The sequence below is a fragment of the Eptesicus fuscus genome, chromosome 7, assembly GCF_027574615.1.
Source record: "Eptesicus fuscus isolate TK198812 chromosome 7, DD_ASM_mEF_20220401, whole genome shotgun sequence".
NCBI lineage: Eukaryota > Metazoa > Chordata > Mammalia > Chiroptera > Vespertilionidae > Eptesicus > Eptesicus fuscus.
Genome location: NC_072479.1, coordinates 37,565,411 through 37,592,281, shown reverse-complemented (window position 1 = coordinate 37,592,281; position 26,871 = coordinate 37,565,411). Strand labels below are relative to the sequence as shown.

General features: G+C 43.7%; 1 protein-coding gene across 4 annotated transcripts in view; it reads left to right on the top strand.

Moving 5' to 3' along the window:
* LOC129149614 (GLIPR1-like protein 1) overlaps positions 1-17,496 on the top strand; it is a 28,012-nt gene extending 10,516 nt beyond the window's left edge. For 2 of the 4 annotated variants that reach the window (XM_054718390.1, XM_054718391.1), the window contains exons 4-6: positions 7,569-7,657; positions 17,222-17,248; positions 17,337-17,496. In XM_054718390.1, coding sequence (XP_054574365.1) covers positions 7,569-7,657; positions 17,222-17,248; positions 17,337-17,428 — 208 coding nt within the window. In that variant the 3' untranslated portion in view covers positions 17,429-17,496. Of the gene's footprint in view, positions 1-2,283; positions 2,388-7,568; positions 7,658-17,221; positions 17,249-17,336 lie in introns of those variants that run through there. The other 2 variants (XR_008556486.1, XR_008556485.1) reach the window with 2 other exon arrangements.
* The last annotated feature ends 9,375 nt before the right edge of the window (positions 17,497-26,871 follow it).

The following is a 26,871-nucleotide window of genomic DNA, read 5'->3' as shown; positions in this document are numbered from 1 at the left end:
CCCTTCAGTCTGCAGGCCGACGCTTTATCTACTGAGTCAAACTGGTTAGGACTGGACATTCTTTATTTAATGAAATAACAGATAACATAAAATGCATCGCCACGCTCAGTACTAGAACACAAAATAGACTGGCAGATGCTTTCTTAATATAGCAGAACAAAACTGGAATGAGCAAGTGATTCTGAATGATAGTGAAAAGCACATTTTTCTGAGAAAAAAATACCATGAGTTTCATTGCCTTTTTTATTATTGTGCATCTAAATGGAAATATAACATAAGCCTAATGGGAGGCTACAAAAATAAAATTCTGGAACTCTAATCCCATTGATCTGTACAAGAAAGAAGTTAAAATCTACCCAAGACCATGCCCTAACTGGTTTGGCTCACTGGATAGAGCATCAGCCTGCGGACTCAAGGGTCCCGGGTTCGATTCTGGTCAGGGGCATGTACCTTGGTTGCAGGCACATACCCAGTGGGGAGTGTGCAGGAGGCGGCTGATCGATGTTTCTCTCTCATCAATGTTTCTAGCTCTCTATCCCTCTCCCTTCCTCTCTGTGAAAAATCAATAAAATATATTTAAAAAAAAATCTACCCAAGACCAAACCATTTAACTAATAAAAATATTAAAATAAAATATACAAAAGATGAAAATTTAAGCATAGAATAAATATACAGGATTGGTAAAAAGAAGCTGAGATATGTAAAAATTGCTAAGAAGAGGCCAAATGTGTATATCTCCTCTTTTATTTATTCTACTACTTCTCAGTTACCAACAGAAATGAGTATGATACATGCATAACTTAAAAAGAAAAACAAATGACAGATGCAACAACAATAAATAAGAAGATGATAGCTTCAATCTTTACTATGTCAATAATTATATCAAATATAAATGCTACAAACACCCAAATGAAAAGGCAGAGATTGTGAGATTAGATAAAAAAACAAGAACCAATTATATGCTGCCTACAAGAAGCATCCTATATATGCTAATATCCAAATTGTCCCCTTGACTGGGAGTTTTACCAGGGGGCGGAGACAGCCCACCAACAGCCCCAGCTGCCTCCCTCCAGCCAGCCACACCCCAATTGGCTCCTCCTACCCCAATATGGGGCAGGGCCAGCCGGCCAACCACCTGCAGCCCCTCCCCTGGGCCAGCCCCATCCCGATCCGGGGCTGGGCCGGCCCACCAACCACATGTGGCCCCTCCCCCAAGCTGGCCTGCCCCAATCAGCCTTAATAGGGGTGGGCCAGCTGGACCCCTGTGCATGTATTTGTGCACCGAGCCTCTACCACTTTAAATATAAAAACACTAGAGGCCCTGTGCATGAAAATTCATGCACTGGAGGGGGGGGTTCCTCAGCCCGGCCTGCCCCCTCTCACAGTCTGGGAGCCCTCAGGGGCGGGAGGCAACCCGGCGATCAGAGGAAGGCGATGCCCCATCACACCTCTGCTGCTGCCACTGCCAGCAGCACAAGCCTCGGCCGGCCCTGGTTACCTGAGCCTCGGGTGGCCCTGGGCGTCTGGGGGGCTAAGGGGACTGGGTGCCACCATCTTGTGGCTGTGGGCACCACCATCTTTGAGGGTGGGGCAGTCAATTAGCATATTCCCTCCTTATTGGCTGTGGGCGCTGCCATTTTGCGACAGCATGAGGGTCAATTAGCATATCCCCTCTTTATTAGATAGGATGAAAAGCAAAAGGATGGGAAAAGCTTTACTATACTAACACTTGGAAAAATAAAGCTGCATTGTCTATATTAATATCAGGTAATATTTATTTCAGAGAAAAATGTAGCCAGAGATAAAGAAAGCCATTAAAAATAATAATGGGGTAAGTATTCAAGAGACAAGTTGGATAGAGTGAACAAATTCATCAAAAGACACAAATTGCACAGGAGAAATAAAATGAAAAGATAACTACAGAGCAGTATCTCTTATGAATGTAGGTAGAAAATTTTGAAACAAAATTTAGCAATTGAATCCAATAATATGATAAAGCATAATACATCTTGTCCAAATGTATTTTATTTAAGGAATATAGGCCTGGTTTAACACCCTAAAATCAATTCATGTAATTAGCCATATCAATCAACCTGAAAATAAAGATCATCTGATCATCTCACTGGATGGAGTAAAAGACAAAACATTCATTCATAGTGAAAGTTCTCTGCCTGCTAGAAACAGAAGGAAACATCTTAAACCTAATAAAGGGCATCTATGAAAAACCTGCATGTTACATATCCATCTTTGTGTTTTTGTATTTTAAATATTCCCTTAAAATAGGAAAAATGAATTCTTAACTATGGATCATACTTTGCCGACTGCTGATCTGTAGATCTATGTAGAAAATATAATGGAGTCTCTGAAATCTCTTCTAGAACTAACAGGTAAGTTTAGACATTTTTCAGGATACCATACCAAGATACAAAACTCAATTACATATCCATATACTGGCAATGAACAATTAGAATCTGAAATAAAATGACATTTTATCCTATCTAATAAAGAGGGAATATGCAAATTGACCATCACTCCATCACAAAGATGGTGGCACCCATAGCCACAAGATAGTGGTGCCCAGTCCTCTCAGCCCCGCCAGAGTCCCCCAGGCCTGGGGGGCGGCTGCTGAGAGCGGGCAGCGTGAGCAGCCTGATGAACCACTTGCCTCATCGCCACGGCGATGAGGCAAGTGTTCCACCCCGGCCACGGAGGGCCTTTGGGCAACGGGCACAGAGCAGCCGGAGGTGGGGGGAAATGCTTGCCTCGTCGCCCCGGTGATAAGGCAAGCATTCCATGCCTGGCCACGGAGGGCCTCTGGTCAGGCTAAGCCTGGAGCGGTTCGGCGGAATGCTTGCTTTGTCATTGCTGCTGCAGAGACTCTGATAGCAGGGAGGAGGAAGTCCCACCCCCACAGAATCAGGCAGAATCAGCCGTTGGTCAGACAGCTCTCAGCAGCCTAACAGCCAGCACTCTCATTCACCTGCATCTCAGACCATGACAGCAGGGAGGTGGGATTATGTCTAAAGAGCAACTATTGATACAACGTAGCTCTGCAGCTGAAAGAAGCCAGCGTTATCGACAGAAAATGTCTGAAGACCAACATGGGTCTGATCTTGAAAGAAGGCAGCACTTGTTACAGAATGTATCTGAAAAGCTACCATTGTCAAAACGTAGCTCTGCATCCGAAAAAAGCTGGGGTCATCAACAGAAAATGTATAAAGAACAACGTGCCTTTGAAGTTGAAAGAAGGTGGTGGTAATAACAGAATATGTCTAAAGAACAGTCATCAACAAGGACAACCAATACTGGTAGAAACTGCCTTCTCAGCGAAAATGGAGTACATGAGGATGCAATTCTCGAACATAGTTGTGGTGGAATGACTGTTAGCTGTCAATTTTGCCTGTCACTAAATTTCTCTGATGAAAAACCATCCGATGGGAAATTTAATCCATGTTGTAGCAAAGGTCAAGTCTGTCCAAATGATATACGTTTTCCAGAATACCCAGCATATTTAAAAAGATTAGTGACAAATGAAGATTCCAACAGTAAATATTTCATGGAAAATATTCATTCCATAAATAATTCTTTTGTTTTTGCTTCCATGGGTGCAAATATTGCATCGCCATCAGGATATCGGCTGTACTGTTTTAGAATACACGGACAAGTTTATCACCGTATTGGACTTTACATCCTTCTAATGGTGTTTCTCGGAAGCAAGGGAAGGCAGTTGGGGGTGACCAGGCCTGCAGAGGGGGGCAGTTGGAGGCAACTGGGCGAGCAGGGGAGGGCAACTGGGGGCAATCGGTCCGGGAGGGGAGCAGTTAGGCATCGATCAGACTGGCAGGGGAGTGGTTAGGGGGTGATCAGGCTGGCAGGCAGAAGTGGTTAGGGGAATTCAAGCAGGCAGCCAGGCAAGCGGTTTGGAGCCAGCAGTCCTGGATTGTGAGAGGGATGTCCGACTGCCTGTTTAGGCCTGATCACTGTGGATCGGCAGTCGGACATCCCTCCCAGGGTCCCAGATTGGAGAGTGTAAAGGCTGGGCTCAGGGACACCCCTTCCCCAGTGCACAAATTTCATACACTGGTCCTCTAGTCATTTATAATAGCTTAAGAAATATAAATTATCATATGCAATATACCTTTGTGAAGCAGGATGATACAAATCTGGTGCCAATGTTCTATTTTGCATGATACATTTGTAACAGCATAGAATATTGTTTGATGATTTCAGTGGGATTTTGTCTGTATGTTTTCTTATGTAAATTGGGGTTGAATAACTCTGAAAAATGCCATGACTGTAAAAATGAGGAAAATGACTGAGTTCAGTGAATGACTTTGAACTAATCTGAATCTTCTCAAGCATAGTTTAATACTTTTTCAACTACTGAATGCTAATTATGTAATGAAGTACTAAACTGTAATATACTATGGAAATGCATTCAGATGGTTATTTTTACAAATAAAGATGGTACAAATATTTTTTCATGATATATATATTATTTAGGGATTATTCTGGCAGAAGGTATGCAGGACCTGTACATTGAAAATAATAAAATCTTCATGAAATAAATTAACATACACAAATAAATAGATATACTTTTTAAATAGAATAAAAGACTAAATATTGTTCAAATGTAATTTCTCACTAAATTGATATATACATTCAACCCAATTCTCATAAATATCCTGGCAGGCCTTCATTGTAAATGTTGAGGAATCTTGATCCTAAAATTGATATGGGAATGCAAAGGACTTAAACTAGCTAAAACGACTAAGAAAAAGAACACATTTGGAGGACTGACACTATTGTTTTCAAGAATTATTACAGCTAGAATAATCACAACATTGTGATTTTGACAAAGTTAACAAATAGATCAATAGAACAAAATAAGGAGTTCAAAATTAAATCTACACGATTGACCACATGTGTTCAACTGATTTTTAATAGATACAAAAAGGCAATGCAGTAGAAAAGAAATTTTTCAACAAATGCTGCTGGAACAAAATGCTATCTATCTATATCTATATATCCATATCTACATCCATATCTATGTCTATGTCTATGTCTATGTCTATGTCTATGTCTATGTCTATGTCTATGTCTATGTCTATCTCTCTATATATAAAAGCCTAAGTGACCATTGGAACCAAGCGGATGACCGAACAGTCTGTCTGGAATGACCAGGCCAGCAGGGGGTTAGTGAAGGGTTACCAAACAACTGAGCAGCAGGCTGCGTGGGGTGACCAAGCCTACAGGGCGGGCAGTTGGAGGTGACCAGGCCAGCGGGGGGAGAGGGCAGTGAGGGGCGACCAGACTGACAGAGGGGGGAATAGAAGGGTGACCTGGCTGGGGGGCAGGCAGTTGGAGGCACCAGGTTGATGTAGGGGGCAGTAAGGGTTGACCAGGCCAGTGAAGGGAGGCAGTTAGGGGCAACCAGGCTGGCGGTGGGAGAAGGCAGTTGGGGATAACTGGCCAACAGGGGGGGCAGTAGGGATTGACCAGGCCAGCAGGGGGAGCAGTTAGAATCGATCAGGCAGGCAGGCAGGTGAAGAGTTAGGAACCACTGATCCAGGACTGTGAGAAAGATGTCTGACTGTTGGTTTAGGCCTGATTCCCAGGATCTAAAATGGCGGTCAGACATCCCCTGAGGGGTCTCAGATTGGAGAGGGTGCAGGCTTGGCTGAGGAAACCCCCGACATGCATAAATTCCGTGCACCGGGCCTCTAGTATATATATAATAATAAAAGCATAATATGCAAATTGCCCCAATAGCCGAACAGCAAAATAACCATCCAGACAACCTTCCAGATGAAGGTGGGGCTGCGAGGGCTGAGCCCCTTGCACAAATTCCATGCATCAGGCCTCTAGTATATATATATATAGATAGATAGATAGATAGATATAGATATAGATGATATAGATATAGATATAGATAGATATAGATATAGATATAGATATAGATATAGATATAGTAGATATAGATATATAGATATATATAGAGTGAACTTGAATCTGCACAAAATAAAACCTGTAAGAATAACTCAAAACTAATCTAAGACCTAAATGTAAAACGTAAACTATAAAAATTTTGTACCCTTAACATAGCCAACAACTTTTAGCTAACACACCAAAAGCATGATCCATAAAAGAACAAATTGACATTTTGGATTGCATTAAAATTACAACTATTCAAAGACATTGGTAAGAGAATGAAAAGAAGCTACAGAGTAAAGGAAAGTCTTTGCAAAACCTATCAGATAAAAGACTTATACCAAGTATATAGGGAGAACTGTTATAATTCAATATCAAGAATACTTAAAACAATTAAAAATGAATAAAAGGTTAATAAAGAAAATTTGCAGATGGCAGAAAAGCAATGAGAAAAACCTCACTATCATTAATCATTAGGGAAATACAAATGAAAACCACAATGACTATCGCTACACAACAATTTGGCTAAAGACTGGCCATTCTAAATCCAGAGGAAAATGTGAAGGGACTAGCGTTCTCAACCACAGCTGGTGGGAATATAAAGTGTCACAAATATTTTGCACACAGTGTGGAACTTTCTTAAAAAGTTAAATATGCAATGAGCATATGATCTATTTATTTCACTCCTAGATATGTCGTCAAGGAAATGTATGCCCATAAAGACACATATATGAATGTTCAAAATGTGCATAGTTATTTAATATGTAGTAGTAAAAAAATGAAACAACACAAAAGTCCATAAACATATGCATGGATAAATGAATTGTGGCTTATTCTTTAATGAAATTCTTAATGTTATTAATTTTTTCTCTGGATACTCTAAGTAACATTTTTAAAGTCTACCACAAACACAGAGATGGAAAAAAGCAGGTTTGTTAGAATGTATCAGCTTATATTATTGAAAAGCAGATATAATAATATTTATCAAATGCTCGTCCAAATGGAAGCATTATTTTGGTATATCATCAAGCAGGACTAGATAAGGATAATGATATTATACTTTTAAAATAAGCCATAAGCATATGTTTCCACTTGCTATTTAAAGTTTGCTTATTACACTTACAAATAAGGAGATAATTTTAGTGTTCAACAACCAACAAACAAAAAATAATTTTGGCTATTACATACAGAACTACACTGGTTTCATATCTAATTTATGTTTTATTACATATTAAAGAATATAACTCCTTGGCTGGGTGGCTCAGTTGGTTAGAATGTTGGTCTTGCTCATCAAGGTTGCAGTTTTAATATAAGAATCAACCAACCAAGGAATGAATATATAAGTGAAACAACAAATTAATCTCTCTCTCTCACACACTCTCTCTTTCTCTCTTCCTTCCTCTCTAAAAAATTAATAAAAATTTTATTTTAAAAGATACAACTTTGACATATTGAGAACACGCTGTAGAGATCAGTTTTAAAGTATCTTTTTACAAAAGAAATTAGCATAAAATTGGGACAAAAGTCATTTTTCTTTCAACATTCATGACTTAATGAGCAACCAAAATAATAAGTGAAGGCACAAAATTAGAGGAGTAAATAGCCATTTGGCTACTCAATGTTTCCCTTTTTTCCAGAGGAAATTATGTAGGGGCCCGCCCTTACACTGAAGGAGCATCCTGCTCTACGTGTGGAAAAGAAGACACTTGTGAAAACAGCCTCTGCAGTAAGCAAAAAGGGAAAAGTAAATTGTAACTTCCTATTTGGAGAGCAAAGTTTCCATACATTCATTGATTTTCAAATTTAGCTTCCCTCAAGTTTATAGAGAATTTATGAAGAAGATTCCACTGCTTCTATATGATGATATAACTAATTTGTCATAAATTATACTTAAACTCAGATAATCCCCCCCTTCTTCACTGATTATTTTCCCTCTGAGGCTAAAGGACAGGTGGGAGTGAGGTATAACTATGATCCAGTGTGCTGCTATACAGTAGATATTTGCTGCTATACAAAGAACTACTAGTTGAAATGTTTATTGGCATTTGCCTCCATTTTCCTACTTTTATTAGTTACTAGAGGCCCAGTGCACAAAATTCATGCACGAGGGGAGAGTCGGGGGAAGAGGGTCCCTCAGGCGGGCTTGCACCCTCTCACAGTCCAAGACACCTCACTCCTTCCTGTCCTCCTGCTCGCTGCTCCTTACCTCTCAGCTCACTGCTCCTTAGAGCTGCCACAGAGGCAGGAGAGGCTCCCACCACCACCCCTCCATGTGCCAGCTGTGAGCCGGATTCTGGCTGAGCGGTGTTCCGCCTGTGGGAGGGCACTGACCACCAGGGGGCAGCTCCTGAATTGAGCATCTGCCCCTGGTGGTCGTGCACGTCATAGTGACCAGTTGTTCCACCCATGCTTCCACAGTTTGGTTGTTTTGTGTATTAGGCTTTTATTAGATAGGATTTGTGTGAGCTCTTTTTACGTTAAAGATACTAACCATTTATTGACTATTTGCTGCAAATACATTTTTCCCAGTTTGACTTTTAAAATCTAGGTTCATTAGCGATTTCCCCTGTAGCCACATGGATTCCTTTAGATGCCCGTTTTCTTCCTTGTTGGAAGTCTATGTTATTTTTATTGCTATAATTTCCTTTTTTAAGAGTCTCTTATTCTTGTTGAGTTATGTTTTCTTCTAGAGTTTGCAGCTATGGGACCATAATGGCTTCACTTCTAACTTTATTTTTTAAAATATGTTTTCATTTATTTGAGAGAGAGAAAGAGAGAGAGAGAGAGAGAGAGAGAGAGAGAGAGAGATAGAGAGAGAGAGAGAGAGAGAGAGAGAGAGAGAGAGAGAGAGAGGAAGAAAGAGAGAAACATTGAGCCCACCGAACTGGGGCGTGTGCCCTGACAGGGAACCTAAGCAGCAACCTATTGGTATACAGGAGAGACATCCAGTCCCTGGCCTCAGGCTTTTTACCCTTTGTTGTTAATGCTTATAGGAGTCAAAAGGTCCTTCTCAGGTGGTTTCTTATGCTAATGAGCTCCTCCTTTCTGAAAGAGGCTGAAGATTCTCATTCAGGGTTTTCACAGGACAGGGGCACCTAGCAGAATCCATAGGAGACTAGCCTTTCAACAGTAGTAACAGAGCAGCTGACACTGAATGGCCACTTAAAACAGCCCCAGCACTCTTCTAAGTGCGTCACCTGGGGTTGATCCACAACCCCAGGAGGCCGGCACTGTTATTCCCAGCTTTCAGATGAGAAAGCAAAGGCGCAGGCGCGGAGTGGTTAAGTGATTTGCCCAAGTGCAGGGCAGAGCTGGGAGGCACACAGAGTGGGGGCTGCTGGGGACACATGTGCACACAGATGACGCAGAGATTCCTGGTGTAAGTGACAACTGAGGCAGGACAGGGCAGTGCCTGGAAGAGAGGGAGGCAGCGGGTATTTCCATGGAGACCCAGGGAGCTCATGCTGGGACCAGGCTGGACTCCTGACCCTCAGGGGTTTCACATTGCAGAGCCATCTTGCCTGGGATTGCAGAATCCGTGTTCTCCCAGGGGCCCCAGGACACGGAGCAGCCAATTTCCACACCTGCCTACATTGCCAGTTAAACACTGGGGTTCCTAAGCCCCGTGGGGGCAGGGGACATTTAATCACAGTGGCCACAGTGAGCGCTTAGAACCTGTCAAGCACCGGGCTGAGAGCCTTACTTGCATAATCTTATGCACACCAGTAACATTCCAATGAGGCTGGTACTTTATCAAACCCATTTTATAGATGAAGAAACAGAGGCTCAGAGAGGTTACACAGCTCTAACTGGCAGAGTCTGTGTGACTCCTAAGTCTGTATATGGTCACCACGTCCCTCTGCTACCCCCGACCCTCAGGTGGGTGGCCTTGCTAAGTCCAGCTTTCCTCTCCCTCCTGCTCTGGGACACCCGATGGTCAGCAGGGCTGAGCAGAGAGGAGAGGTGGGGCTCTGAGGGACCCAGCAGGGGACCTGGCCATTATTTCTCTAGAGCCCTGGGGATAAAGAATCAATAAGGAGAAAGATTTGCAATTCCCAGGCTGTTCTATTGTATGTTCTTCCCACTAATGGAAACTGGTAGGCCCTGGGCTATCAGAGCCAGCGGTGGGGGGGCGGGGAGAGGGAGGGGGCGGAATGAGGTGGGGGAGGGACCGAGAGGTTGGCCATTCCCGCCCAGCCCCCGCTGCAGGAAGCCCTGTGAGTGGAAGGCGATCAGTGGTGCGGGGCCTTGGCCTGGCGCCCCCAGCATCCCCCACCACCCACCCCCAGTTCCCCATTCACCATCAGGTGATGGGAGCCTGCTCCTGGGGGAAAAGACCATGAGGTGGTCAGTGCGCCTCACAGTGACTGGTCCAGCGGTCATTCTGGTCATTCCTTAGTTAGGGTCAATTTGTATATTACCCTTTTATTATATAGGATTATTAAAATAGTGACTCTCTCAGGAGTAACACATTAGTTAATGTCCAAATTAATTGGAATTTAAAACGAGTGCTTCCCTTCCATCATCATCCTATTAGTTCCCAGAAAAAAGATACGTTTTAAGTTAAGTGTATAAATTCTTTGATTGAAGATAGAGTGAAATGGATAAAGGGGGTAGATATAAGAAAAAGAAATAGTTATAATGCCATAAAATAAGGCAGACACAAAAAGAAAGCATATTAAAAGATTTCCTTTATATAAATTTCAAAATCAGGCAAAACTTGGTGATATGCTGTTTCTTGATTTGGTACATTGACGTTAAAGATGGCCATCAACTCTCCCCCTGCCCCTCCTTTTACATGTTCTACATTTGGACTCAGGATAGTGGTTACCTTTGGAAAAGAAAGAGGACTTAATAATATCTAAAGGTTATCTATGTATGTTCAATTTGTGATAATTAACCTAACTTTCTATGAGATAGTATGTTTGAATATCCATTATATACATCAAGTAAAAATGACTTAGAGTATGGTCCCTCTAATTTCAGATTTCATTCAAAACAATTTTAAAGATAAACTTACCACATTATGTCCCACTTGGAAATTAATGTTTTCTCTTTGAAAAAATAAAAAGATAACAATGAGACACTCCTTTTTTCATTTCTCCTTCCTGCCCAGTATCCAAGCCACTGTCATTTCTCTCCTGAACTAGGCCAGTCTACCGATGCTCTTCCTACTCTACTCCAAACTGTTTTACACAAAGAAAATCAGATCAAACACCTTCTTTTCTTAAAATTCCTCATTTGCTTCTTACTGCAATTAAAGAAAAATCTGACTCCATGCCATGTAGCTGCCAAGCCCATGTGTCTGTTACCCCCCTCCCCCAAGCTCCATTATCAACACCTTCAAATATTCCAACCCCTTTTAAAAACTCAGCATCCAAATCACCTGTGGGTCTGTTTCTACTTTCAAGGTTGTTTTGTCTTTCCTTAGTTTTGGTGATGTGCTATTTCTTGGTGTGGTACATTGACTTTAAAGATGGCCATCAACTCTCCCCCTGCCCCCCCTTTTACATGTCTGCCTCTACTCCCATTGAGGAGTGGAGCGTACTTCTCCTCACCTTGAATAAAGGACTTGATATTGTGCCAGTTCTGAAACTGGTCTTTAAGAGACCTGGAAGCTTTGGCTTTTGCTATCTTGGAAACTCCCAGTTTAGAAGAATCCATGCTCTCCTGCTCAAGAGGTCACATGGAGAAATGCCCTAGGAGAGGAGAGGTCATCTTTCTGTTGCAACCCCTACTGAACTGCAGTGAAATGCAGCCATGTCATTGACTCCTGATGACTATGTATAACAGCAATTGCCTAGTAGAGCCAGCCAACCCAGATAACGGTGAGAAATAATAATAAATTGTTACTGCTGTATTTGGAAATCTATTACACAATAGTACATTGCAGAGACACTTGGTATGACTAATACGTTTTTACTAAAGTGTAGAAAGTTCTACCTTTGCCTCTGCTGAACAGGTGGACATGGGGATGTCTCACTGAATCCAAACACAAATTAGTGAAAGCTGGGCTAGAATATAGGTAGCTTGGTCAACCTCTGTTGAACCCTGTTCCATGGGTATAGGTTTCCAGGGCTTTTCCCTGAGAGACTGGGGTGTTCACTGTTGCCTTTCCCTGCTGGTCATTAAACTCCAATATCTTATTGCTTTAGCACACTGCAATCACTAAAATATCTGCTTTTATTTCCAGGGCTTTCAGCCTAAAGATTTAGCCTCTTGCCCTCACAGCTTCAAAATTAAAGTAGCTTGAATACAGCCTGGATATCCATTGGACTAATTTCCTCCATCTCTACCACTCACCTGAACCCTGACCTACTCAATGCAGAGTAAAGCCCATATATTCAATGAGTAAAGCCCTTGACCTGCACCAATCAAAAAATGGCCCCAGAGAAAAAGCAACATTCATAACATCAGCCCAGCTCCCTGTGGATCTCCTGCTCTGAAATCTTCACCCTCTAGTCTTTGTTGCTTTGAATCTCTGATGCTCTTAAACACTGTTTTGTTGTATTTTATTTGGATTTTCTAGCTGTGATTGATGACCGCTCTTGTCTGTCCCCAACGACTACATTGCTGAGACTTAAGTGGGTATTGACAATGGTCTCCAGTACAGCACTGCACAAACTGCAAAGGCTGCAATAAACTTTGAGACCCGGTAGGAGGTGTTCTCCAACTTGTTCCTTTTCCAACTATTTGGAAATTACCTGGTTATTCTTAGCTCTTTTACTTGGAAATTAATGTTATGATAAGCTCATTGATTCCATAGATGACCTTGAAATTGTGGTTGGCATTGCATTGAGTTTATAGGTTAATTTAAGAAGATTTGACATCTTTATTACATTGACTATTTATATTAATAAAGATTATTTGGTTTTAAATGTCTTTCAGTTAAGTTTTAAATTTTCTCAGTAAAGGCCTTGCTCATCAAGTTAGATTCTTAGTAGCACTTATTTGTTGTTTTAAAATGGCATATTAAAATTATATTTCCTAATTGATTTTTGCTAATTTACAGAATATAAATTATTTTTATATTAGTCCAATATCTAGAAATCTACACTAATAAAAGAAAGACATGTAAATTAACCATCACTCCCACAAGCCACATATACCAGCCAATCAGGAGGGAGTATGCAAATTAACCCAACCAAGTTGGCAGCCGGCCACACAGGGAGTGGGAGGCTTGGGTTTCGCCAGCAATGGAGGAAGCCAAGCTTTCCACCCGCTCTGGCCGGCCCTGGCCTCCATTCAAGACTACAACATTTCAATTATAGAAGATAAATAAATCCCAACAAAAATGGCTGTGGCCACGGAACGAGCAAGAGGCTTGGGTTTCCCCAGGGATGGAGGAAGCCAAACTTCCTGGCCTGCCCTGGCCTCCACTCAAGGCTACAAAGTTTCAATTATAGAACATAAATATATCCCAGATACCAGGGCCTCCACTTGGGTTGAAGGGGTGTGTGGCCAGCCGGCAAACCACAGGTGCCTCACCCAGGCCACCCCACTCCCCAAGGGAACCCCCATCATGATCCGGGACACCCTTCAGGGCAAACCAGCTGGCCCGTACCCATGCACCAGGCCTCTATCCTACCTAATAAAGGAGTAATATGCAAATTGACCATCACCCCAACACACAAGATGGCTTCCCCCATGTGGTCAAAGATGGCTGCCCCCATGTGGACACAAGATGGCTGCCACAAGATAGCCAGGAGGGGAGGGCAGTTGGGAGGGACCAGGCCTGCAGAGGACGGAACTTGGGGCAACTGGGCCTGCAGGGAAGGTCAGTTGGGGGACATCCAAGCCTTCAGGGGAGAGCAGTTGGGGGGGACCAGGCCTGCAGGGGAGGGCAGTTGGGGGGACCATGCCTGCATTGGAGGGCACTTAGGGGTGACCAGGCCTTCAGGGGAGGGCAGTTAGGGGCAATCAGGCTGGCAGGGGAGCAGTTAGGTATCAATAAGGCTGGCAGGTAAGTGGTTAGGGGGTGATCAGGCTGGCAGGCAGAAGCGGTTAGGGGCAATCAAGCAGGCAGGTAAGCAAGTGGTTGGGAGCCAGCAGTCCTGGATTGTGAGAGGGATGTCAGACTGCCCGTTTAGGCCCGATCCCAGTAGGATCAAGCCTAAACGGGCAGTCAAACATCCCTTGAAGTTTCCCAGATTGGAGAGTGCAGGCTGGGCTGAGGGACACACACCCCTGTGCATGAATTTTGTGCACCGGGACTCTAGTCTTACATAATTCTCTTATTAATAGTTTGTTAATACTCTTGTATTTTCTTAATGTTCTCTATAAAAAATGTTTGTTTTGTCAAATAATCTTTACATCAATTATTTATTTTACTAATATTAATAATCAGTGAATCTCCCAATACAATCCTACCTAATAAAAAGGTATTATGTAAATTACCATCACTCCGCTATGCCCAAGATTGGGCTAGTGGGAGGCGCAGGGGCGGGACTCGGGGTGGCCGGGGTAGCCGATTGGGTCAGCGGGACGCTGAGCACGAGCTCAGCATCTGCGCCATGACTGTGCTGCGGAACAGAAGGGGCCTCTGGGGAAGCGAGCTCACATCCCGAAGCGGACCATCAAAAGCGGGGGAGCTGGGTGCCTGTCTGCTCTGGCATCAGGCCTTTAAGAAGCCTCCACTGCACCAGAGGCTTCTGAAAGGCCTAGTGCACCAGCAGACAGGCACCCAGCTGAACCACAATCGAAAGTGAAAGCCTGTAGGGGACCCTGTACATACATGATTCAATCATGCACTGGGTCTCTAGTCCTATCTAATAAAGAGGGAATATGCAAATTGACTGTCACACTATCACAAAAATGGCGTTGCACTTAGTCACAAGATGGAGGCACCCAGTCCCCTTAGCCCTGACAAAGTCCCCCAGTCCTTTTAGCCTTGCTAGGGGGCAGTAGGCACATGGTGCAGCTGGACCTGCCCTCAGCCCCCAGCCACCAAGGGCTGGCCTGAGGAGCAGGCAAGCCTCAATGTCGGCTGCCCAAGCAGTGCCCAAGGCATAGGCAAGCCTCAGATGGTGGTTGCCCAGCCATCCAGGGCTGCCAGAGGCTCAGGTAACCAGGGCCGCCCGAGGCTTGCCCTGCCTGCCGTGGCAGCCACAGAGGTGTGATAGGGGCACCCTGATCGCTGAGTCACCTCCCACCCCTGAGGACTCCCAGACTGTGAGAGAGGGCAGGCTGGGCTGAAGGATTTCCCCCCTCTAGTGCATGAATTTTAATGCATCAGATTTCTAGTGGTTTATAACTATGTAGACCATTTTGTTGTTCCATATTTTAAAGGCATGATTCAACATTATGTATTTTTGTTTCAGCCTGTTTTTAATTAGTCCTTATGGCCAGATTATGGTAGTTTTCTCTTTCCTTATGGTGTTGTGACCATTTATCTTGAATGAATCTTTAATTTTACCAGATATTTTCTGCATCTCTTCAAATGATTCCCAATCTTTTTCTTTAATGTTGTAAACTTCATCACAGTATTTCTTTTCTTTTCTTTTCTTTTCTTTTCTTTTCTTTTCTTTTCTTTTCTTTTCTTTCTTTCTTTCTGGATAATGTTTCAAAAGTATTTCATTATAGGTTCAATTTTTTTTACATTTACTTTTATTCTCAATTCCTCTTTGAGTAAATATATTTTTAAAAACTGGTTCATTTAACTAATATTTTGAAATTATTGCAAAGAGATAGATACAGGGTGGTTTTTAATTTTTTAAATCTTTTATCACATCTTGTTTCCTCCTTTATTTTTTTATTTATTGTTTCCTGTATTCTTATTTTCTTCTTATTCTTTATTGCTTTTTCAATAAAATCTTGATTGTTGCTTGGGCCTCTCTGCCTCCTGAACTTACGTGAGGTGGCTTTATTGAGGAGGGATTAAGAGCATTTAAGTGTCATACAAAGTGATGTGAGCACAAAATAAAGTAAGCTCTCAATAAATTTTAACTATTAGTTTAAGTTCCTCATTATTTCATATCTTTGAGGCATTTTGTTTTTTTATAGTACTAATCACTCTCCAAATGATCAATTTTACTCATTTTTATTTCCTTAGTCCATTTTTAAATTGATGATAGATTTTCTTTCCTTATTTTTCTGTAAGGAGAGGAACTTTATTTTTGTTCTGATAACCATTATGTCCAAAGGCTGGAATCTTGCTCAATACACAGCAGGCAATCAAAAAAAGAAGAAGAAGAAAAAGGAATAAAGGAATGAATAAGCAAGCAAATAAATAAATAAATAAATAAATTCATTCCTAACAAACTGGAGATTGCTGAGAGAACAGTAAATAGGGGAGAATAATTTGAAGGGGGAAAGACATTGAGCACAATTCGGAGCAAGAGCCAGTGAAGAAACGAGTGAGATATTTCATGGAAGGCTATGGGTACCTAAAACACTACTTGAAGGACTACCTTTTTCAGAGATTTTTAAATGGGAATGACAGAGTATCCTATATAATAAAGAGGTAATATGCAAATTGACCATCACTCCAACACACAGGATGGCCACCCCCATGTGGTAAAAAATGGCTGCCCCCATGTGGACACAAGATCGTCGCCATAAGATGGCCTGCAGGGGAGGGTAGTTTGGGGGGGCCAGACCTGCAGGGGAAGGCAGTTGGGGGGGACAAGGCCTGCAGGGGAGGGCAGTTGGGGGCGATCAGGCCTTCAGGGAAGGGCAGTTTGGGGCAACCAGGCTGGCAGGGGAGGACAGTTAGGGGTGACCAGACTGACAAAGGAGGGCAGTTAGGGGTGACCAGGCTGGCAGGGAAGCAGTTAGGCATCGATCAGCCTGGCAGGGGAGTGATTAGGGGTGATTCAGCTGGCAGGCAGAAGCAGTTAGGGGCAATCAGGCAGGCAGGCAAGTGAGTGATTGGGAGCCAGCAGTCCTGGATTGTGAGAGGGATGTCCACTGGGATCAGGCCTAAACGGGCATTCTGACATCCGTCGACGTGTCCCAGATTGGAGAGGGTGCAGGCTGGGCTGAGGGACACACGCCCTCCTGTGCAAGAATTTCATGCACCGGGCCTCTAGTCAAATATAAAGTGATATAGTTTTGTCTATGTTTAGCTTTTATGCCGTCAATGCAAAAGGCATTTTAGAAATATTTGTGTAAATGACATTGTTGGCAGAGAGCATCACATGGATTTTTAAGTACAACAGGATTTGGGGAGGAAGCTTTCATTTTTTTAAACTAAAAAGCCAAATTTTGTTTACTAAGTTGATTAACTTATTCTAAAAGCCAAAAGAGCAAATGAATACTTTTAATTTTATATTACTTTTTTCTATTATAGGAAATGAAACACGTGAAAGACTTATGGGTATGTATAAAACTATCTGAGTATTGATTTAATTACTTTGGTCCCTTGAAACTAAATTGAGCTCTTAACTGTTGTTTTTTATTGACAGAATATCCAAATTGGAATCCAAAGGGGCAAGCACCACAGTCAGCAGCAAGTAATCTCTTGTGCCTACTTTGTGTTCTCCTGAGAATGTGTTAATCTTTATGTATTATGGGAAACACACTCACCAGTCCAAAATTAAATAAAAAAGAAATTGGAGATACTAAGTACAGCAAAAGTGAGGTGTTTAATGTCGGTCTGACAAGATCAGGTGTCTGGTGGGCAGGCACACCCAAAGGGCTGACCACCAACATTTTATTCCCTGGTGCTCAGGTCCCTCCTTGGTTCCTCATTGGCTGAGTTCTATGGGGTATACAATCTGCCCAGACCTCACCTAAGTCTCATTATTTCCTTATAGGCTATTCTTTCCTTTCCAGTTTAAGTTCCTCTTTCAGTTGGCCCCTCCCCAGCATCCTGATTGCCTGGGGACCCTCCAGATGCATGAACTTTGTCATGTCCACAGGCCCTTATGCTAGCAAAGTACCAGTCATTTTCCATTCAGGGGTAAATGCCTTGCCTTGAAAATGGACCACCACGGACTTTATTCCTAACATTTATGTAAAAGAGAAAGTCTCACACATGACAATAAAAAAAAGGGTATGGCTAAATGTAAGTCTCAAAAAATAAAAATAAAAAAATAAATGTAAGTCTCATAAGATTAATTGTTAAAACTTCAACACTCTTGTGTGTTATATAATTTAATTTCTATTTTTAATTCAAAAGATGTATAGTATTGCTGTATAGAGGAAAAGCAATAATAAAAACAAGTATCTCAGATTATTTTTAAATCCTCATCCAAGGATGGGTTTATTGATTTGAGAGACAGTAAGTAAGAAAAAGAGAGAGAAAAACAATGATGTAAGAAACATTAATTAGTTGCCTCTCATATGAGCCACAACCAGGGATCAAACCTGCAACCTAGGTATGTGCCTTGACATGACAGTGCCATGACACGATGTCCTTACCTGATGGTGTGGCTTAGTTGGTTCAGCATTGTCCCATGGACCAAGAGGTCACAGGTTTGATTCCTGATCAGAGAGAAAGGGAGAGGGAGAGATAGAAACATCAATGATGAGAGAGAATCCTCCATTGACTGCCTCCTGCATGCCTCCTACTGGAGATTGAGCCTGCAACCAGGGCATGTGCCCTGTCCAGTGACATCCTGGTTCATGGGTCAATGCTCAATCACTGAGCCACCCCAGCCAGGCTGTCAATATTTTTTAAAGTTGAACACATGCATACTAAATGGTCCAGTGACTCCACTTCTGAGCAGAAATGAGTACATACATTCACAAAAAGGCATGCAAAAAATTCATGGCAACACTCTTCATAGAGTCAAATGTCCATAAGCGCGTGTATATATTAGAAAATTGTGGTACATTTATACAATGAAGTACTATACAGCAATGAAAATGAAGGACACCTATTAATAACAACATGGATAAAATGTACAAACATAATGTTGAGAAAAATAAGCCAGATACAGAGTCTACATTTTGTGATTTCATTGAAGTGCATAACCTCTGATAGTAGGACAGAGAAGTCGACCTGCTGTGGCAGAGGGTGTGGACAGCAACTGGGAGACAGCACCAAGGGTGGGGAGTTGGGGAACAGGTACTGCTCTGTTTCTTCATCTAGAAACTTGTTCAGGCTGTGAAAATCCATTTGCCGTACACCCAAAATGTGTATACTTTGTGAGAGTGGATTTTATTTTAATAAAGCTTTAAGAGAGAGAGATTTAGATATGTGATAGCTGAATGATGGTCCCCTAAAGATGTCCAGGTCCTAATGAATCCTCAGAACATGTAAATATGTTAATTTACATAAGATGGCAGATTAAAGATCTGGGGATGAGGAGATTGCCTGGGATTATCCATGTGGTTCAGTGCCATCACATGGGTCTTTATAGGAGGGAAGCAGAGGAACATGTGAGACAGAAGAGTGTCAGAGTGAGATAACACGAGAAGGCTTGCCCAGCCATTGCTGGCTTTGAACAGGGGAGAAGGGCCATGAGCCACGAGCCAAGCAGTGAAGCTGAAAAAGACAAGAAAACAGGCTCTTCCCTGACCCTCCAGAAGGAATGCACCTGTCAAGGCACCTCCCACGGGTCTGACCTCTAGAACGGAAAGAGGATAGATTTGTGTTGCTTTACAATACTGTTTGTGGTCATTTGTTACAGCAGCAGTAGGAAATTAATGCATGATACATTCAAATGTTTGAAGTCATGAAAATTAAAGCTTCCAGAAAATAAGAATAAGACAAAGAGATAAAAATTATAAGATAGTACCTGCCTAACAATTCTGTGAATATAAAAGAATTGCCGTGGAACTGGTAGATTTTCTATGTCAATGAAGTTGTTGAGAAATTTAAGTTAAATTTAAGTTAATTACACCAGAGGACTTTGAAAGCCCATACCAATCTAAACCTACTATAAGCTACAAAGTAAAATGTAAAATAATAATAACTTTTAAACAATATTAACTTTGAATGTATTACACACAGATTCTGCCAATATATATTGCGTATATACCAATGTCTCAGTTACTACATTATACATTTTATACAGAAGAAGATATCTATTATCTCCTAAGGTTGTGTCTATTATTCCTAAATTACAAAGAGAAAACCTCAAGGGCAAACTTTATCCCAATAACTTAGAGTGGAAGGACTAGAATCTAAACTCCAAAATTCCACTTAACTCCAAAAAATTAAATATTGAACTGCCATTTGACCCAGTGATTCCATTTCTAGGAATATATCCTAAGAAACCCAAAATACCAATCAGCAAGAATGTTTGCACCCCTATGTTCATAGCAGCACAATTTACAACAGCTAAGAGCTGTAAGCAGCCCAAGTGCCCATCAGTAGATGAGTAGATAGAAAAAAGCTGTGGTATATTTACACCATGGAATACTATATATATAAAAAAAAAGGATATCTTACCCTTTGAAATAGCATGGAGGGACCTGGAGAGTTTTATGCTAAGCAAAATAAGCCAGTCAGAGAGAAAGACAAGTATCACATGATCTCACTCATATGTGAAATTTAATGAAGAATATATACTGATGAATGGAGTGGATTCAGAGTCAGAGAAGCATGGAACACACTGTAGAATCTCGAGGGAAGGGTGGGTGAGTGGGAAGAGATTTACCAAAAGATTTGTATGCATATATGCATAACCCTTGGTCACAGACAATGGGGTGCTGAAGGCCTGAGGCAGTGGGAAGGGACTGTCTAGAAAGGATAAATGAGGGCAAAAAGGGGGACATATGTAATACTTTCAACAATAAAGATTTTTTTAAAAAAAGAATTTATAGCCAAAACAAACAATACCTAATGGCTTGAGACAGGAGCACCTGGTTCTTTTCATAAACAATAATGGGGCCAGAGTGTCTGAAAAGAAGCGGGGGGGGGGGGGGGGGGGGGGGGGGGGGGTGGGGGGAGGGCTTGAAGGCTATTGTGAATATTTAGGATTTTGTTTTGAATGCCATAGGAAGCCATCAATTGGAAGGTTTGGAACAGAGGGGTGACATGATCTGACTTACATTTAATAGGATGTCTCTGGATGCTCTGTTGAGAATAGTATTTAAATGCAGATATGAAGATAAGGATACATACAGGCAATAGGTATGATGCCCTAGAAAAACTCTCTTATTTTTCTCTAGATGTTTTTCCCCACACTTGTCTTATTCTAGAATTTATGTTGGTGTAAGAAAATGGAAGATATTAAATTTTACATTTTCCCATAAGGATAAGTAATTATCTGAGAATATTATTTTTAAAGTCCTATCACCCACCCCTCACCCTCCCCTGCCTATCTCCTCAGAAAAGCCATTCTCATCATTTGCCTATCTCATCAGAAATGCCATTTCTGTTATATGCCAGTTTTGGGGTGTATGTGTGGATACTTCATGACTCTTCTCTTCATGGTATCTGTTTCTTCATCCAAGTTCCAGTAGGAACGGCTTTATACATAGTTAATATTCTCTGACTACAAATGTAATGAAACTTTATCAATAACAAACAAAAAAGTTAAAAGTATACATTTGGAGAAATTGAAAATTCATACAGGTTCTAGTCAAGATGGTGGACTAAAGCCCCCATGGCTCAGTTAATGGAGCCTCATACCACTCACTGAAAGGTAATCCCTTGTACAGAAACAAAACATTGTGGGTTTGATTCCCAGTCAAGGTACCGTATTTTCCAGTGTATAAGAAGACTTTTTAACCCAGGAAAATCTTCTATACGCCCAGTCGTCTTATACGCTGGAAAATACAGTACATACCCTGATTGCTGGTCCAATCCTGGTAGGGACATGTGCAGGAGACAATCAATGGATGTTTTACTCTCACATTGATCTCTCTCTCTCTCTCTCTCTCTCTCTCTCTCTCTCTCTCTCTCTCTCTCTGTAAAAGCATAACCAGTCAGAGAAAGACAAATATCACATGATCTCACTCATATGTGGAATTTAATATGGAATTTAATGAATATAAATTGATGAACAAAAATAGACCGAGACATAAAAGCTTCAAACAGACTGTCAAACCAAAGAGGGAAGGCAGGGGAGGGTGAGGGGAGGGGAAGAAATCAATGAATGAACTCATATGGGATATACATAATCCATGGACACAGACAATAGAGTGATGAAGGCCTGAGGTGGGGGGTGGGGGCAGGGTGGAAAGGTCAGTGGGGGAGAAAGGGGACATATGTAATACTTTCAACAATAAGGATTTAAAAAATAAGTAAATAAGTAAATAAATAAAAACAAAGCATATTCTAAGGTTTAAAAAAAACGGTGGAGTAGATAAACACTGTATTCACCTCCTCCCATGAGCTCATGAAGAAGACAACTAAATTATCAGGCAATCAACCTGGAGAACCACCTGAAGGCAAGATGAACAGAACTCTTAAAACTAAGGAGGCCAGTCATGGTAAAGAGCAGAATGGGTTGATCCACAAACCACAAGAGGATGTTGAGAATCGTGAGGGATATCTTGGCTCCAGAGATCCCCACTGAGGACTGAGGGGGTCCCCAGCTCAGGGATCCAGGGCTGGGAAAAGTAGTCCCCACAGCAGCTGGCTGTGAAGATGATCCCAGTGAGACAGAGGGTGGCTGGAAACCCAGGCCTCCTCCTAAAGGGCCTGCTCACAGACTCACTCACTCGCAGGCACTCACTCTGAGCTCCAGCAAAGGGACAGCAGCTCAAAAGGTGCCCGACACATACCAGGAGAAACTGACTTGTGTGACTGTAGGGTGAGGGCTGCCACTGTCCGTGTGCTGAGCCTTCCCCCACAGGCCCTGCAGGGGCAGGCTGGCTCCAAATCTGAATCTGCCTTAACCTTGTGAACACAGCTGGCCCCGACCTGATGACTACCTGAGAGCCTGATCCATCTGATTCACACGCTTCCTTGGCCCATTCTGCAGCCATGTCACCCACAGCCTTGGCCTGTGCTTTCTGACAAACTTCCCAAGGCCTGCAGCCCCCAGCAGGTGACAGCTGGCCTCTGTATTCCCTGTGCCTTTTACTGAGTGGCCTCGGGCCCAGTGCAGGTGGCAGCCAGCCTTGAGGCACAGCATGGCTCTCCCACATGCCTCCAGATGCAGCACAGGTGGCTACTCACCTCAGACCACTTTGTAGTTCCTCCCAAGAGGCCGAGGACCAATACACCTGGTGGCTGGCCTCTGACCAGAACAGAACACCACTTGATTAGCTCCATAAACAGCACACCCAATGGGTGGACTTGGCAGGTGCCAGAGCCCCCCTGGGGCAATCCTGTTTCCTAAAGTCAGGCCATGATGTCATCATGGCCCGTCCTCATAGCCAGTCAGCCTTAGGGTCAATCTCAACCACTGACAAACAGTAATCAAGGCTCAACCACAACAGGAAGACACACACAATCTACACAAAAAAAACATTCCTGGAGCACCCGGTTCAGGTGACCAGGGAGACTGTGGTGCTAAGACTTCTATATAAAATCATTCTGCAAAACTGGGAGACATAGCAGATCTACCTAATATGCTATCTAATAAAAGAGCGATATGCAAATTGACCATCATGCAACACACAAGATGGCCGCCCCTATGTGGTCAAAGATGGCTGCCCCCATGTGAACATAAGATGGCCGCCACAAGATGGCCTGCAGGGGAGGGCAGTTAGGGGTGACCAGGCCGGCAGAGGAGGGCAGTTGGGGGAGACCAGGACTGCAGGGGAGGGCAGTTGGGGGTGACCAGGCCTGCAGGGGAGGGCAGTTGGGGGGGACCAGGCCTGCAGGGGAGGGCAGTTGGGGGTGATGTGGCCAGCAGAGGAGGGCAGTTGGGGGAGACCAGGCCAGCAGGGGAAGGCAGTTGGGGGGACCAGGCCTGTGGGGCAAGGCAGTTGTGGGGGACAGGGGAGGACAGTTAGGGGCAATTGGCCGGCAGAGAAGCAGTTAAGCATTGATCAGGCTGGCAGGGGAGTGGTTAGGGGGTGATCATGCTGGCAGGCAGAAGCAGATAGGGGCAATCAGGCAGGCAGGTAGGCAAGCAGTTGGGAGCCAGCAGTCCTGGATTGTGAGAGGAATGTCTGACTGCCTGTTTAGCCCGATACCCGTGGGATTGGGCTTAAACGGGCAGTCGGACATCCCTCGAGGGGTCCCAGATTGGAGAGGGTGCAGGCTGGGCTGAGATACACACACATCCCGTGCACAAATTTCGTGCACCAGGCCTCTAGTATAGAAATAAACACAAAGTGGCAGCCAAAATGAGAACACAAAGAAACATGTCCCAAATGAAAAAACAGAACAAAATACCAGAAATTAAGTAATTAAAATGGAGGCAAGCAATCTACCAGATACAGAGTTCAAAACATGGTTATAAGGATGCCCACAAACTTATGGGAAAATATGGAGTGAGAACTTTAACAAAAAAATTTTGTAAACAAACAAGAGAAAAGACATAGAAACCATAAAAAGAGAACCATCCATTTAACTTCTGGATATTTATCAGAAGAAATTAAAAAATTTTATTCTAAAAGATATATGTATCCCTATGTTCATTGCAGCATTATTTACAACTAGAGGCCCAGTGCACAAATTCATGCATGGGTGGCATCTGGCCAGGATGGCTATAGGGAGGAGCTAAGGGATGTTGGCCACCTACCCTGCCCCCGATTGGGGCCCAGTTGGGGCTGGGCTGGAAGGGGGAGGCCTAAATAGGCAGTTGGACATCTCTCTCACAATCCAGGACTGCTGGCTCCCAACTGCTTGCCTGCCTGCCTTCCTGATTGTCCCTAACCACTTCTGCCTGCCAGCCTGATCACCCCCTAATCACTCCACTGCCAGCCTGTTTGCCCCCAACTTCCCTCCTCTGCCGGCCTGGTCACTCCTAACTGCCCTCTCCTGCAGGGTTGATCACCTCCAACTGCCCTCCCTTGCAGGCCTGGTCCTTCTCCACTGCCCTCCCTTGCAGGCCTGGTCCTTCTCAACTGCCCTCCCTTGCAGGCTGGGTGCCTCCCAACTGCCCTCTCCTACTGGCCATCTTGTGGTGGCCATCTTGTGTCCACATGGGGGCAGGATCTTTGACCACATGGGGGCAGCTATATTGTGTTTTGCAGTGATGATCAATCTGCATAGTACTCTTTTATTAGATAGGACTAGAGGCCCGGTGCACAAATTCATGCATGGGTGGGGTCCAGCTGGCCTGCCCTTATGGGGGCAATTTTGGGTCAGGCCAGCAGGGGTGGAGGGGATACAGGAGATTGGCTGGCCAACCCAACCCCTGGGTCAATCAGGGGCTGGGCCGGCCAGGGGAAGGGGCCACAGACGGTTGGGAGAGGGGGTCGATTGGGGCCCTGATCGGGCCAGTTGGCTGTTGCAGTGTTCGTCATAGCAACCCGGCATTCCAGTCATTCCGGTCATTCAGTTGTTCCAGTCGCTTGGCTTTTATATGTATAGATAATGACTAGTTGCATCAAAATTTTGTGTTTTTCTGGTGGCAAGCTTAATTGACTAGAATAATAGTAGATATAAATATGTGCTCACTTAAGTTAATTAGCATTGTAAACAACCTCAAATCAAATCATCAAATTAAGATATTTATTTGAGTCTTGGCCAGTATGGCTCCATTGGTTGAACGTTGTCCCACACACCACACCAAGAGCCTCATCCCCAGTAATAGGATCAATTCCCAGTATGGGGTGTGTAGGATGTTTTTCTCTCTCTCTCTTCCTCTCCTTTCTTATCTAAAATCAAATCAATAAAAACATCCTATCTAATAAAAGAGTAATATGCAAATTGACTGTTACTCCAAGACACAAGATGGCCACCCCCATGTGGTCAAAGATGGCTGCCACAAGATGGCTGGCAGGGGAGGGCCATTGGGGGCAGTTGGGGGAGACCAGGTCTGCAGGGGAGGACAATTGGGGGGGACCCAGGCCTGCAAGGGAGGGCAGTTTGGGGGGACCAGGACAGCAGGGAGGGCAGTTGTGGGAGACCAGGCCTACAGGGTAGGGCAGTTGTGGGCAATCAGGCCAGCAGGGAGGGCAGTTATGGGTGACAGGGCCAGCAGAGGAGGGCAGTTGGGGAGGGCAGAACTCCTTGGGAGGGCAGTTAGGGGTGACCAGACCAGCAGGAGAGGGCAGTTAGGGGTGACCGGGCCAGCAGGGGAGGGCAGTTGTGGGCAACCAGGCCTGCAGGGGAGGGCAGTTGTGGGGGACCAGGCCTTCAGGGGAGGACAGTTGGGGTCGACCAGGCCAGCAGGGAGGGCAGTTAGGGGTGACAGGGCCAGCAGAGGAGAGCAGTTGGGGGAGACCAGGCCAGTAGGGGAGGGCAGTTGGGGAGGGCAGGCCTGCAGGGGAGGGCAGTTAGGGGTGACCAGGACAGCAGGAGAGGGCAGTTAGGGGTGACAGGGCCTGCAGGGGAGGGCAGTTAGGGGCAATCAGGATGGCTGGGGAGCAGTTAGGTGTCAATCAGACTGGCAGTGGAGTGGTTAGGGGGTGATCAGGCTGGCAGGCAGAAGTGGTTAGGGGAAATCAGGCAGAGGCAGGGAGCAGTTGGGAGCCAGCAGTCCTGGATTGTGAGAGGGATGTCCCAGATTGGAGAGGGTGCAGGCTGGGCTGAGGGCAACCCCCCCCCATGCACGAATTTTGTGCACCCGGCCTCTAGTTTAAAATATATATTTACTTGAAACATAGTAATAATAAAAAAATGTCATTGCCTGGCCTGTGTGGCTCTGTGGTTGAGCATTGACCTATGAACTAGGAGATAACAGTTTGATTCCAGGTGAGAGCATATGCCTGGGTTGTGGCAGCTTGATCTCCAGTGTGGGGCATTTGGGAGTCAGCCAATCAATTATTTTCTCTCATCATTGATGTTTCTCTCTCTCCCTCTCCCTTCCTCTCTGAAATCAATTATATACATTTTTAAATGTCATTTAATATCACATAAAAAGTGCTGATTTAATTGAATAATAATATAACTGATTGTGGGAACCCTGATAAGAGTGTGCAAGATGTTCAAGGCCAAGTTGCCATATGCAGGTGCAAGGACACAGCAGTTTTACTGTA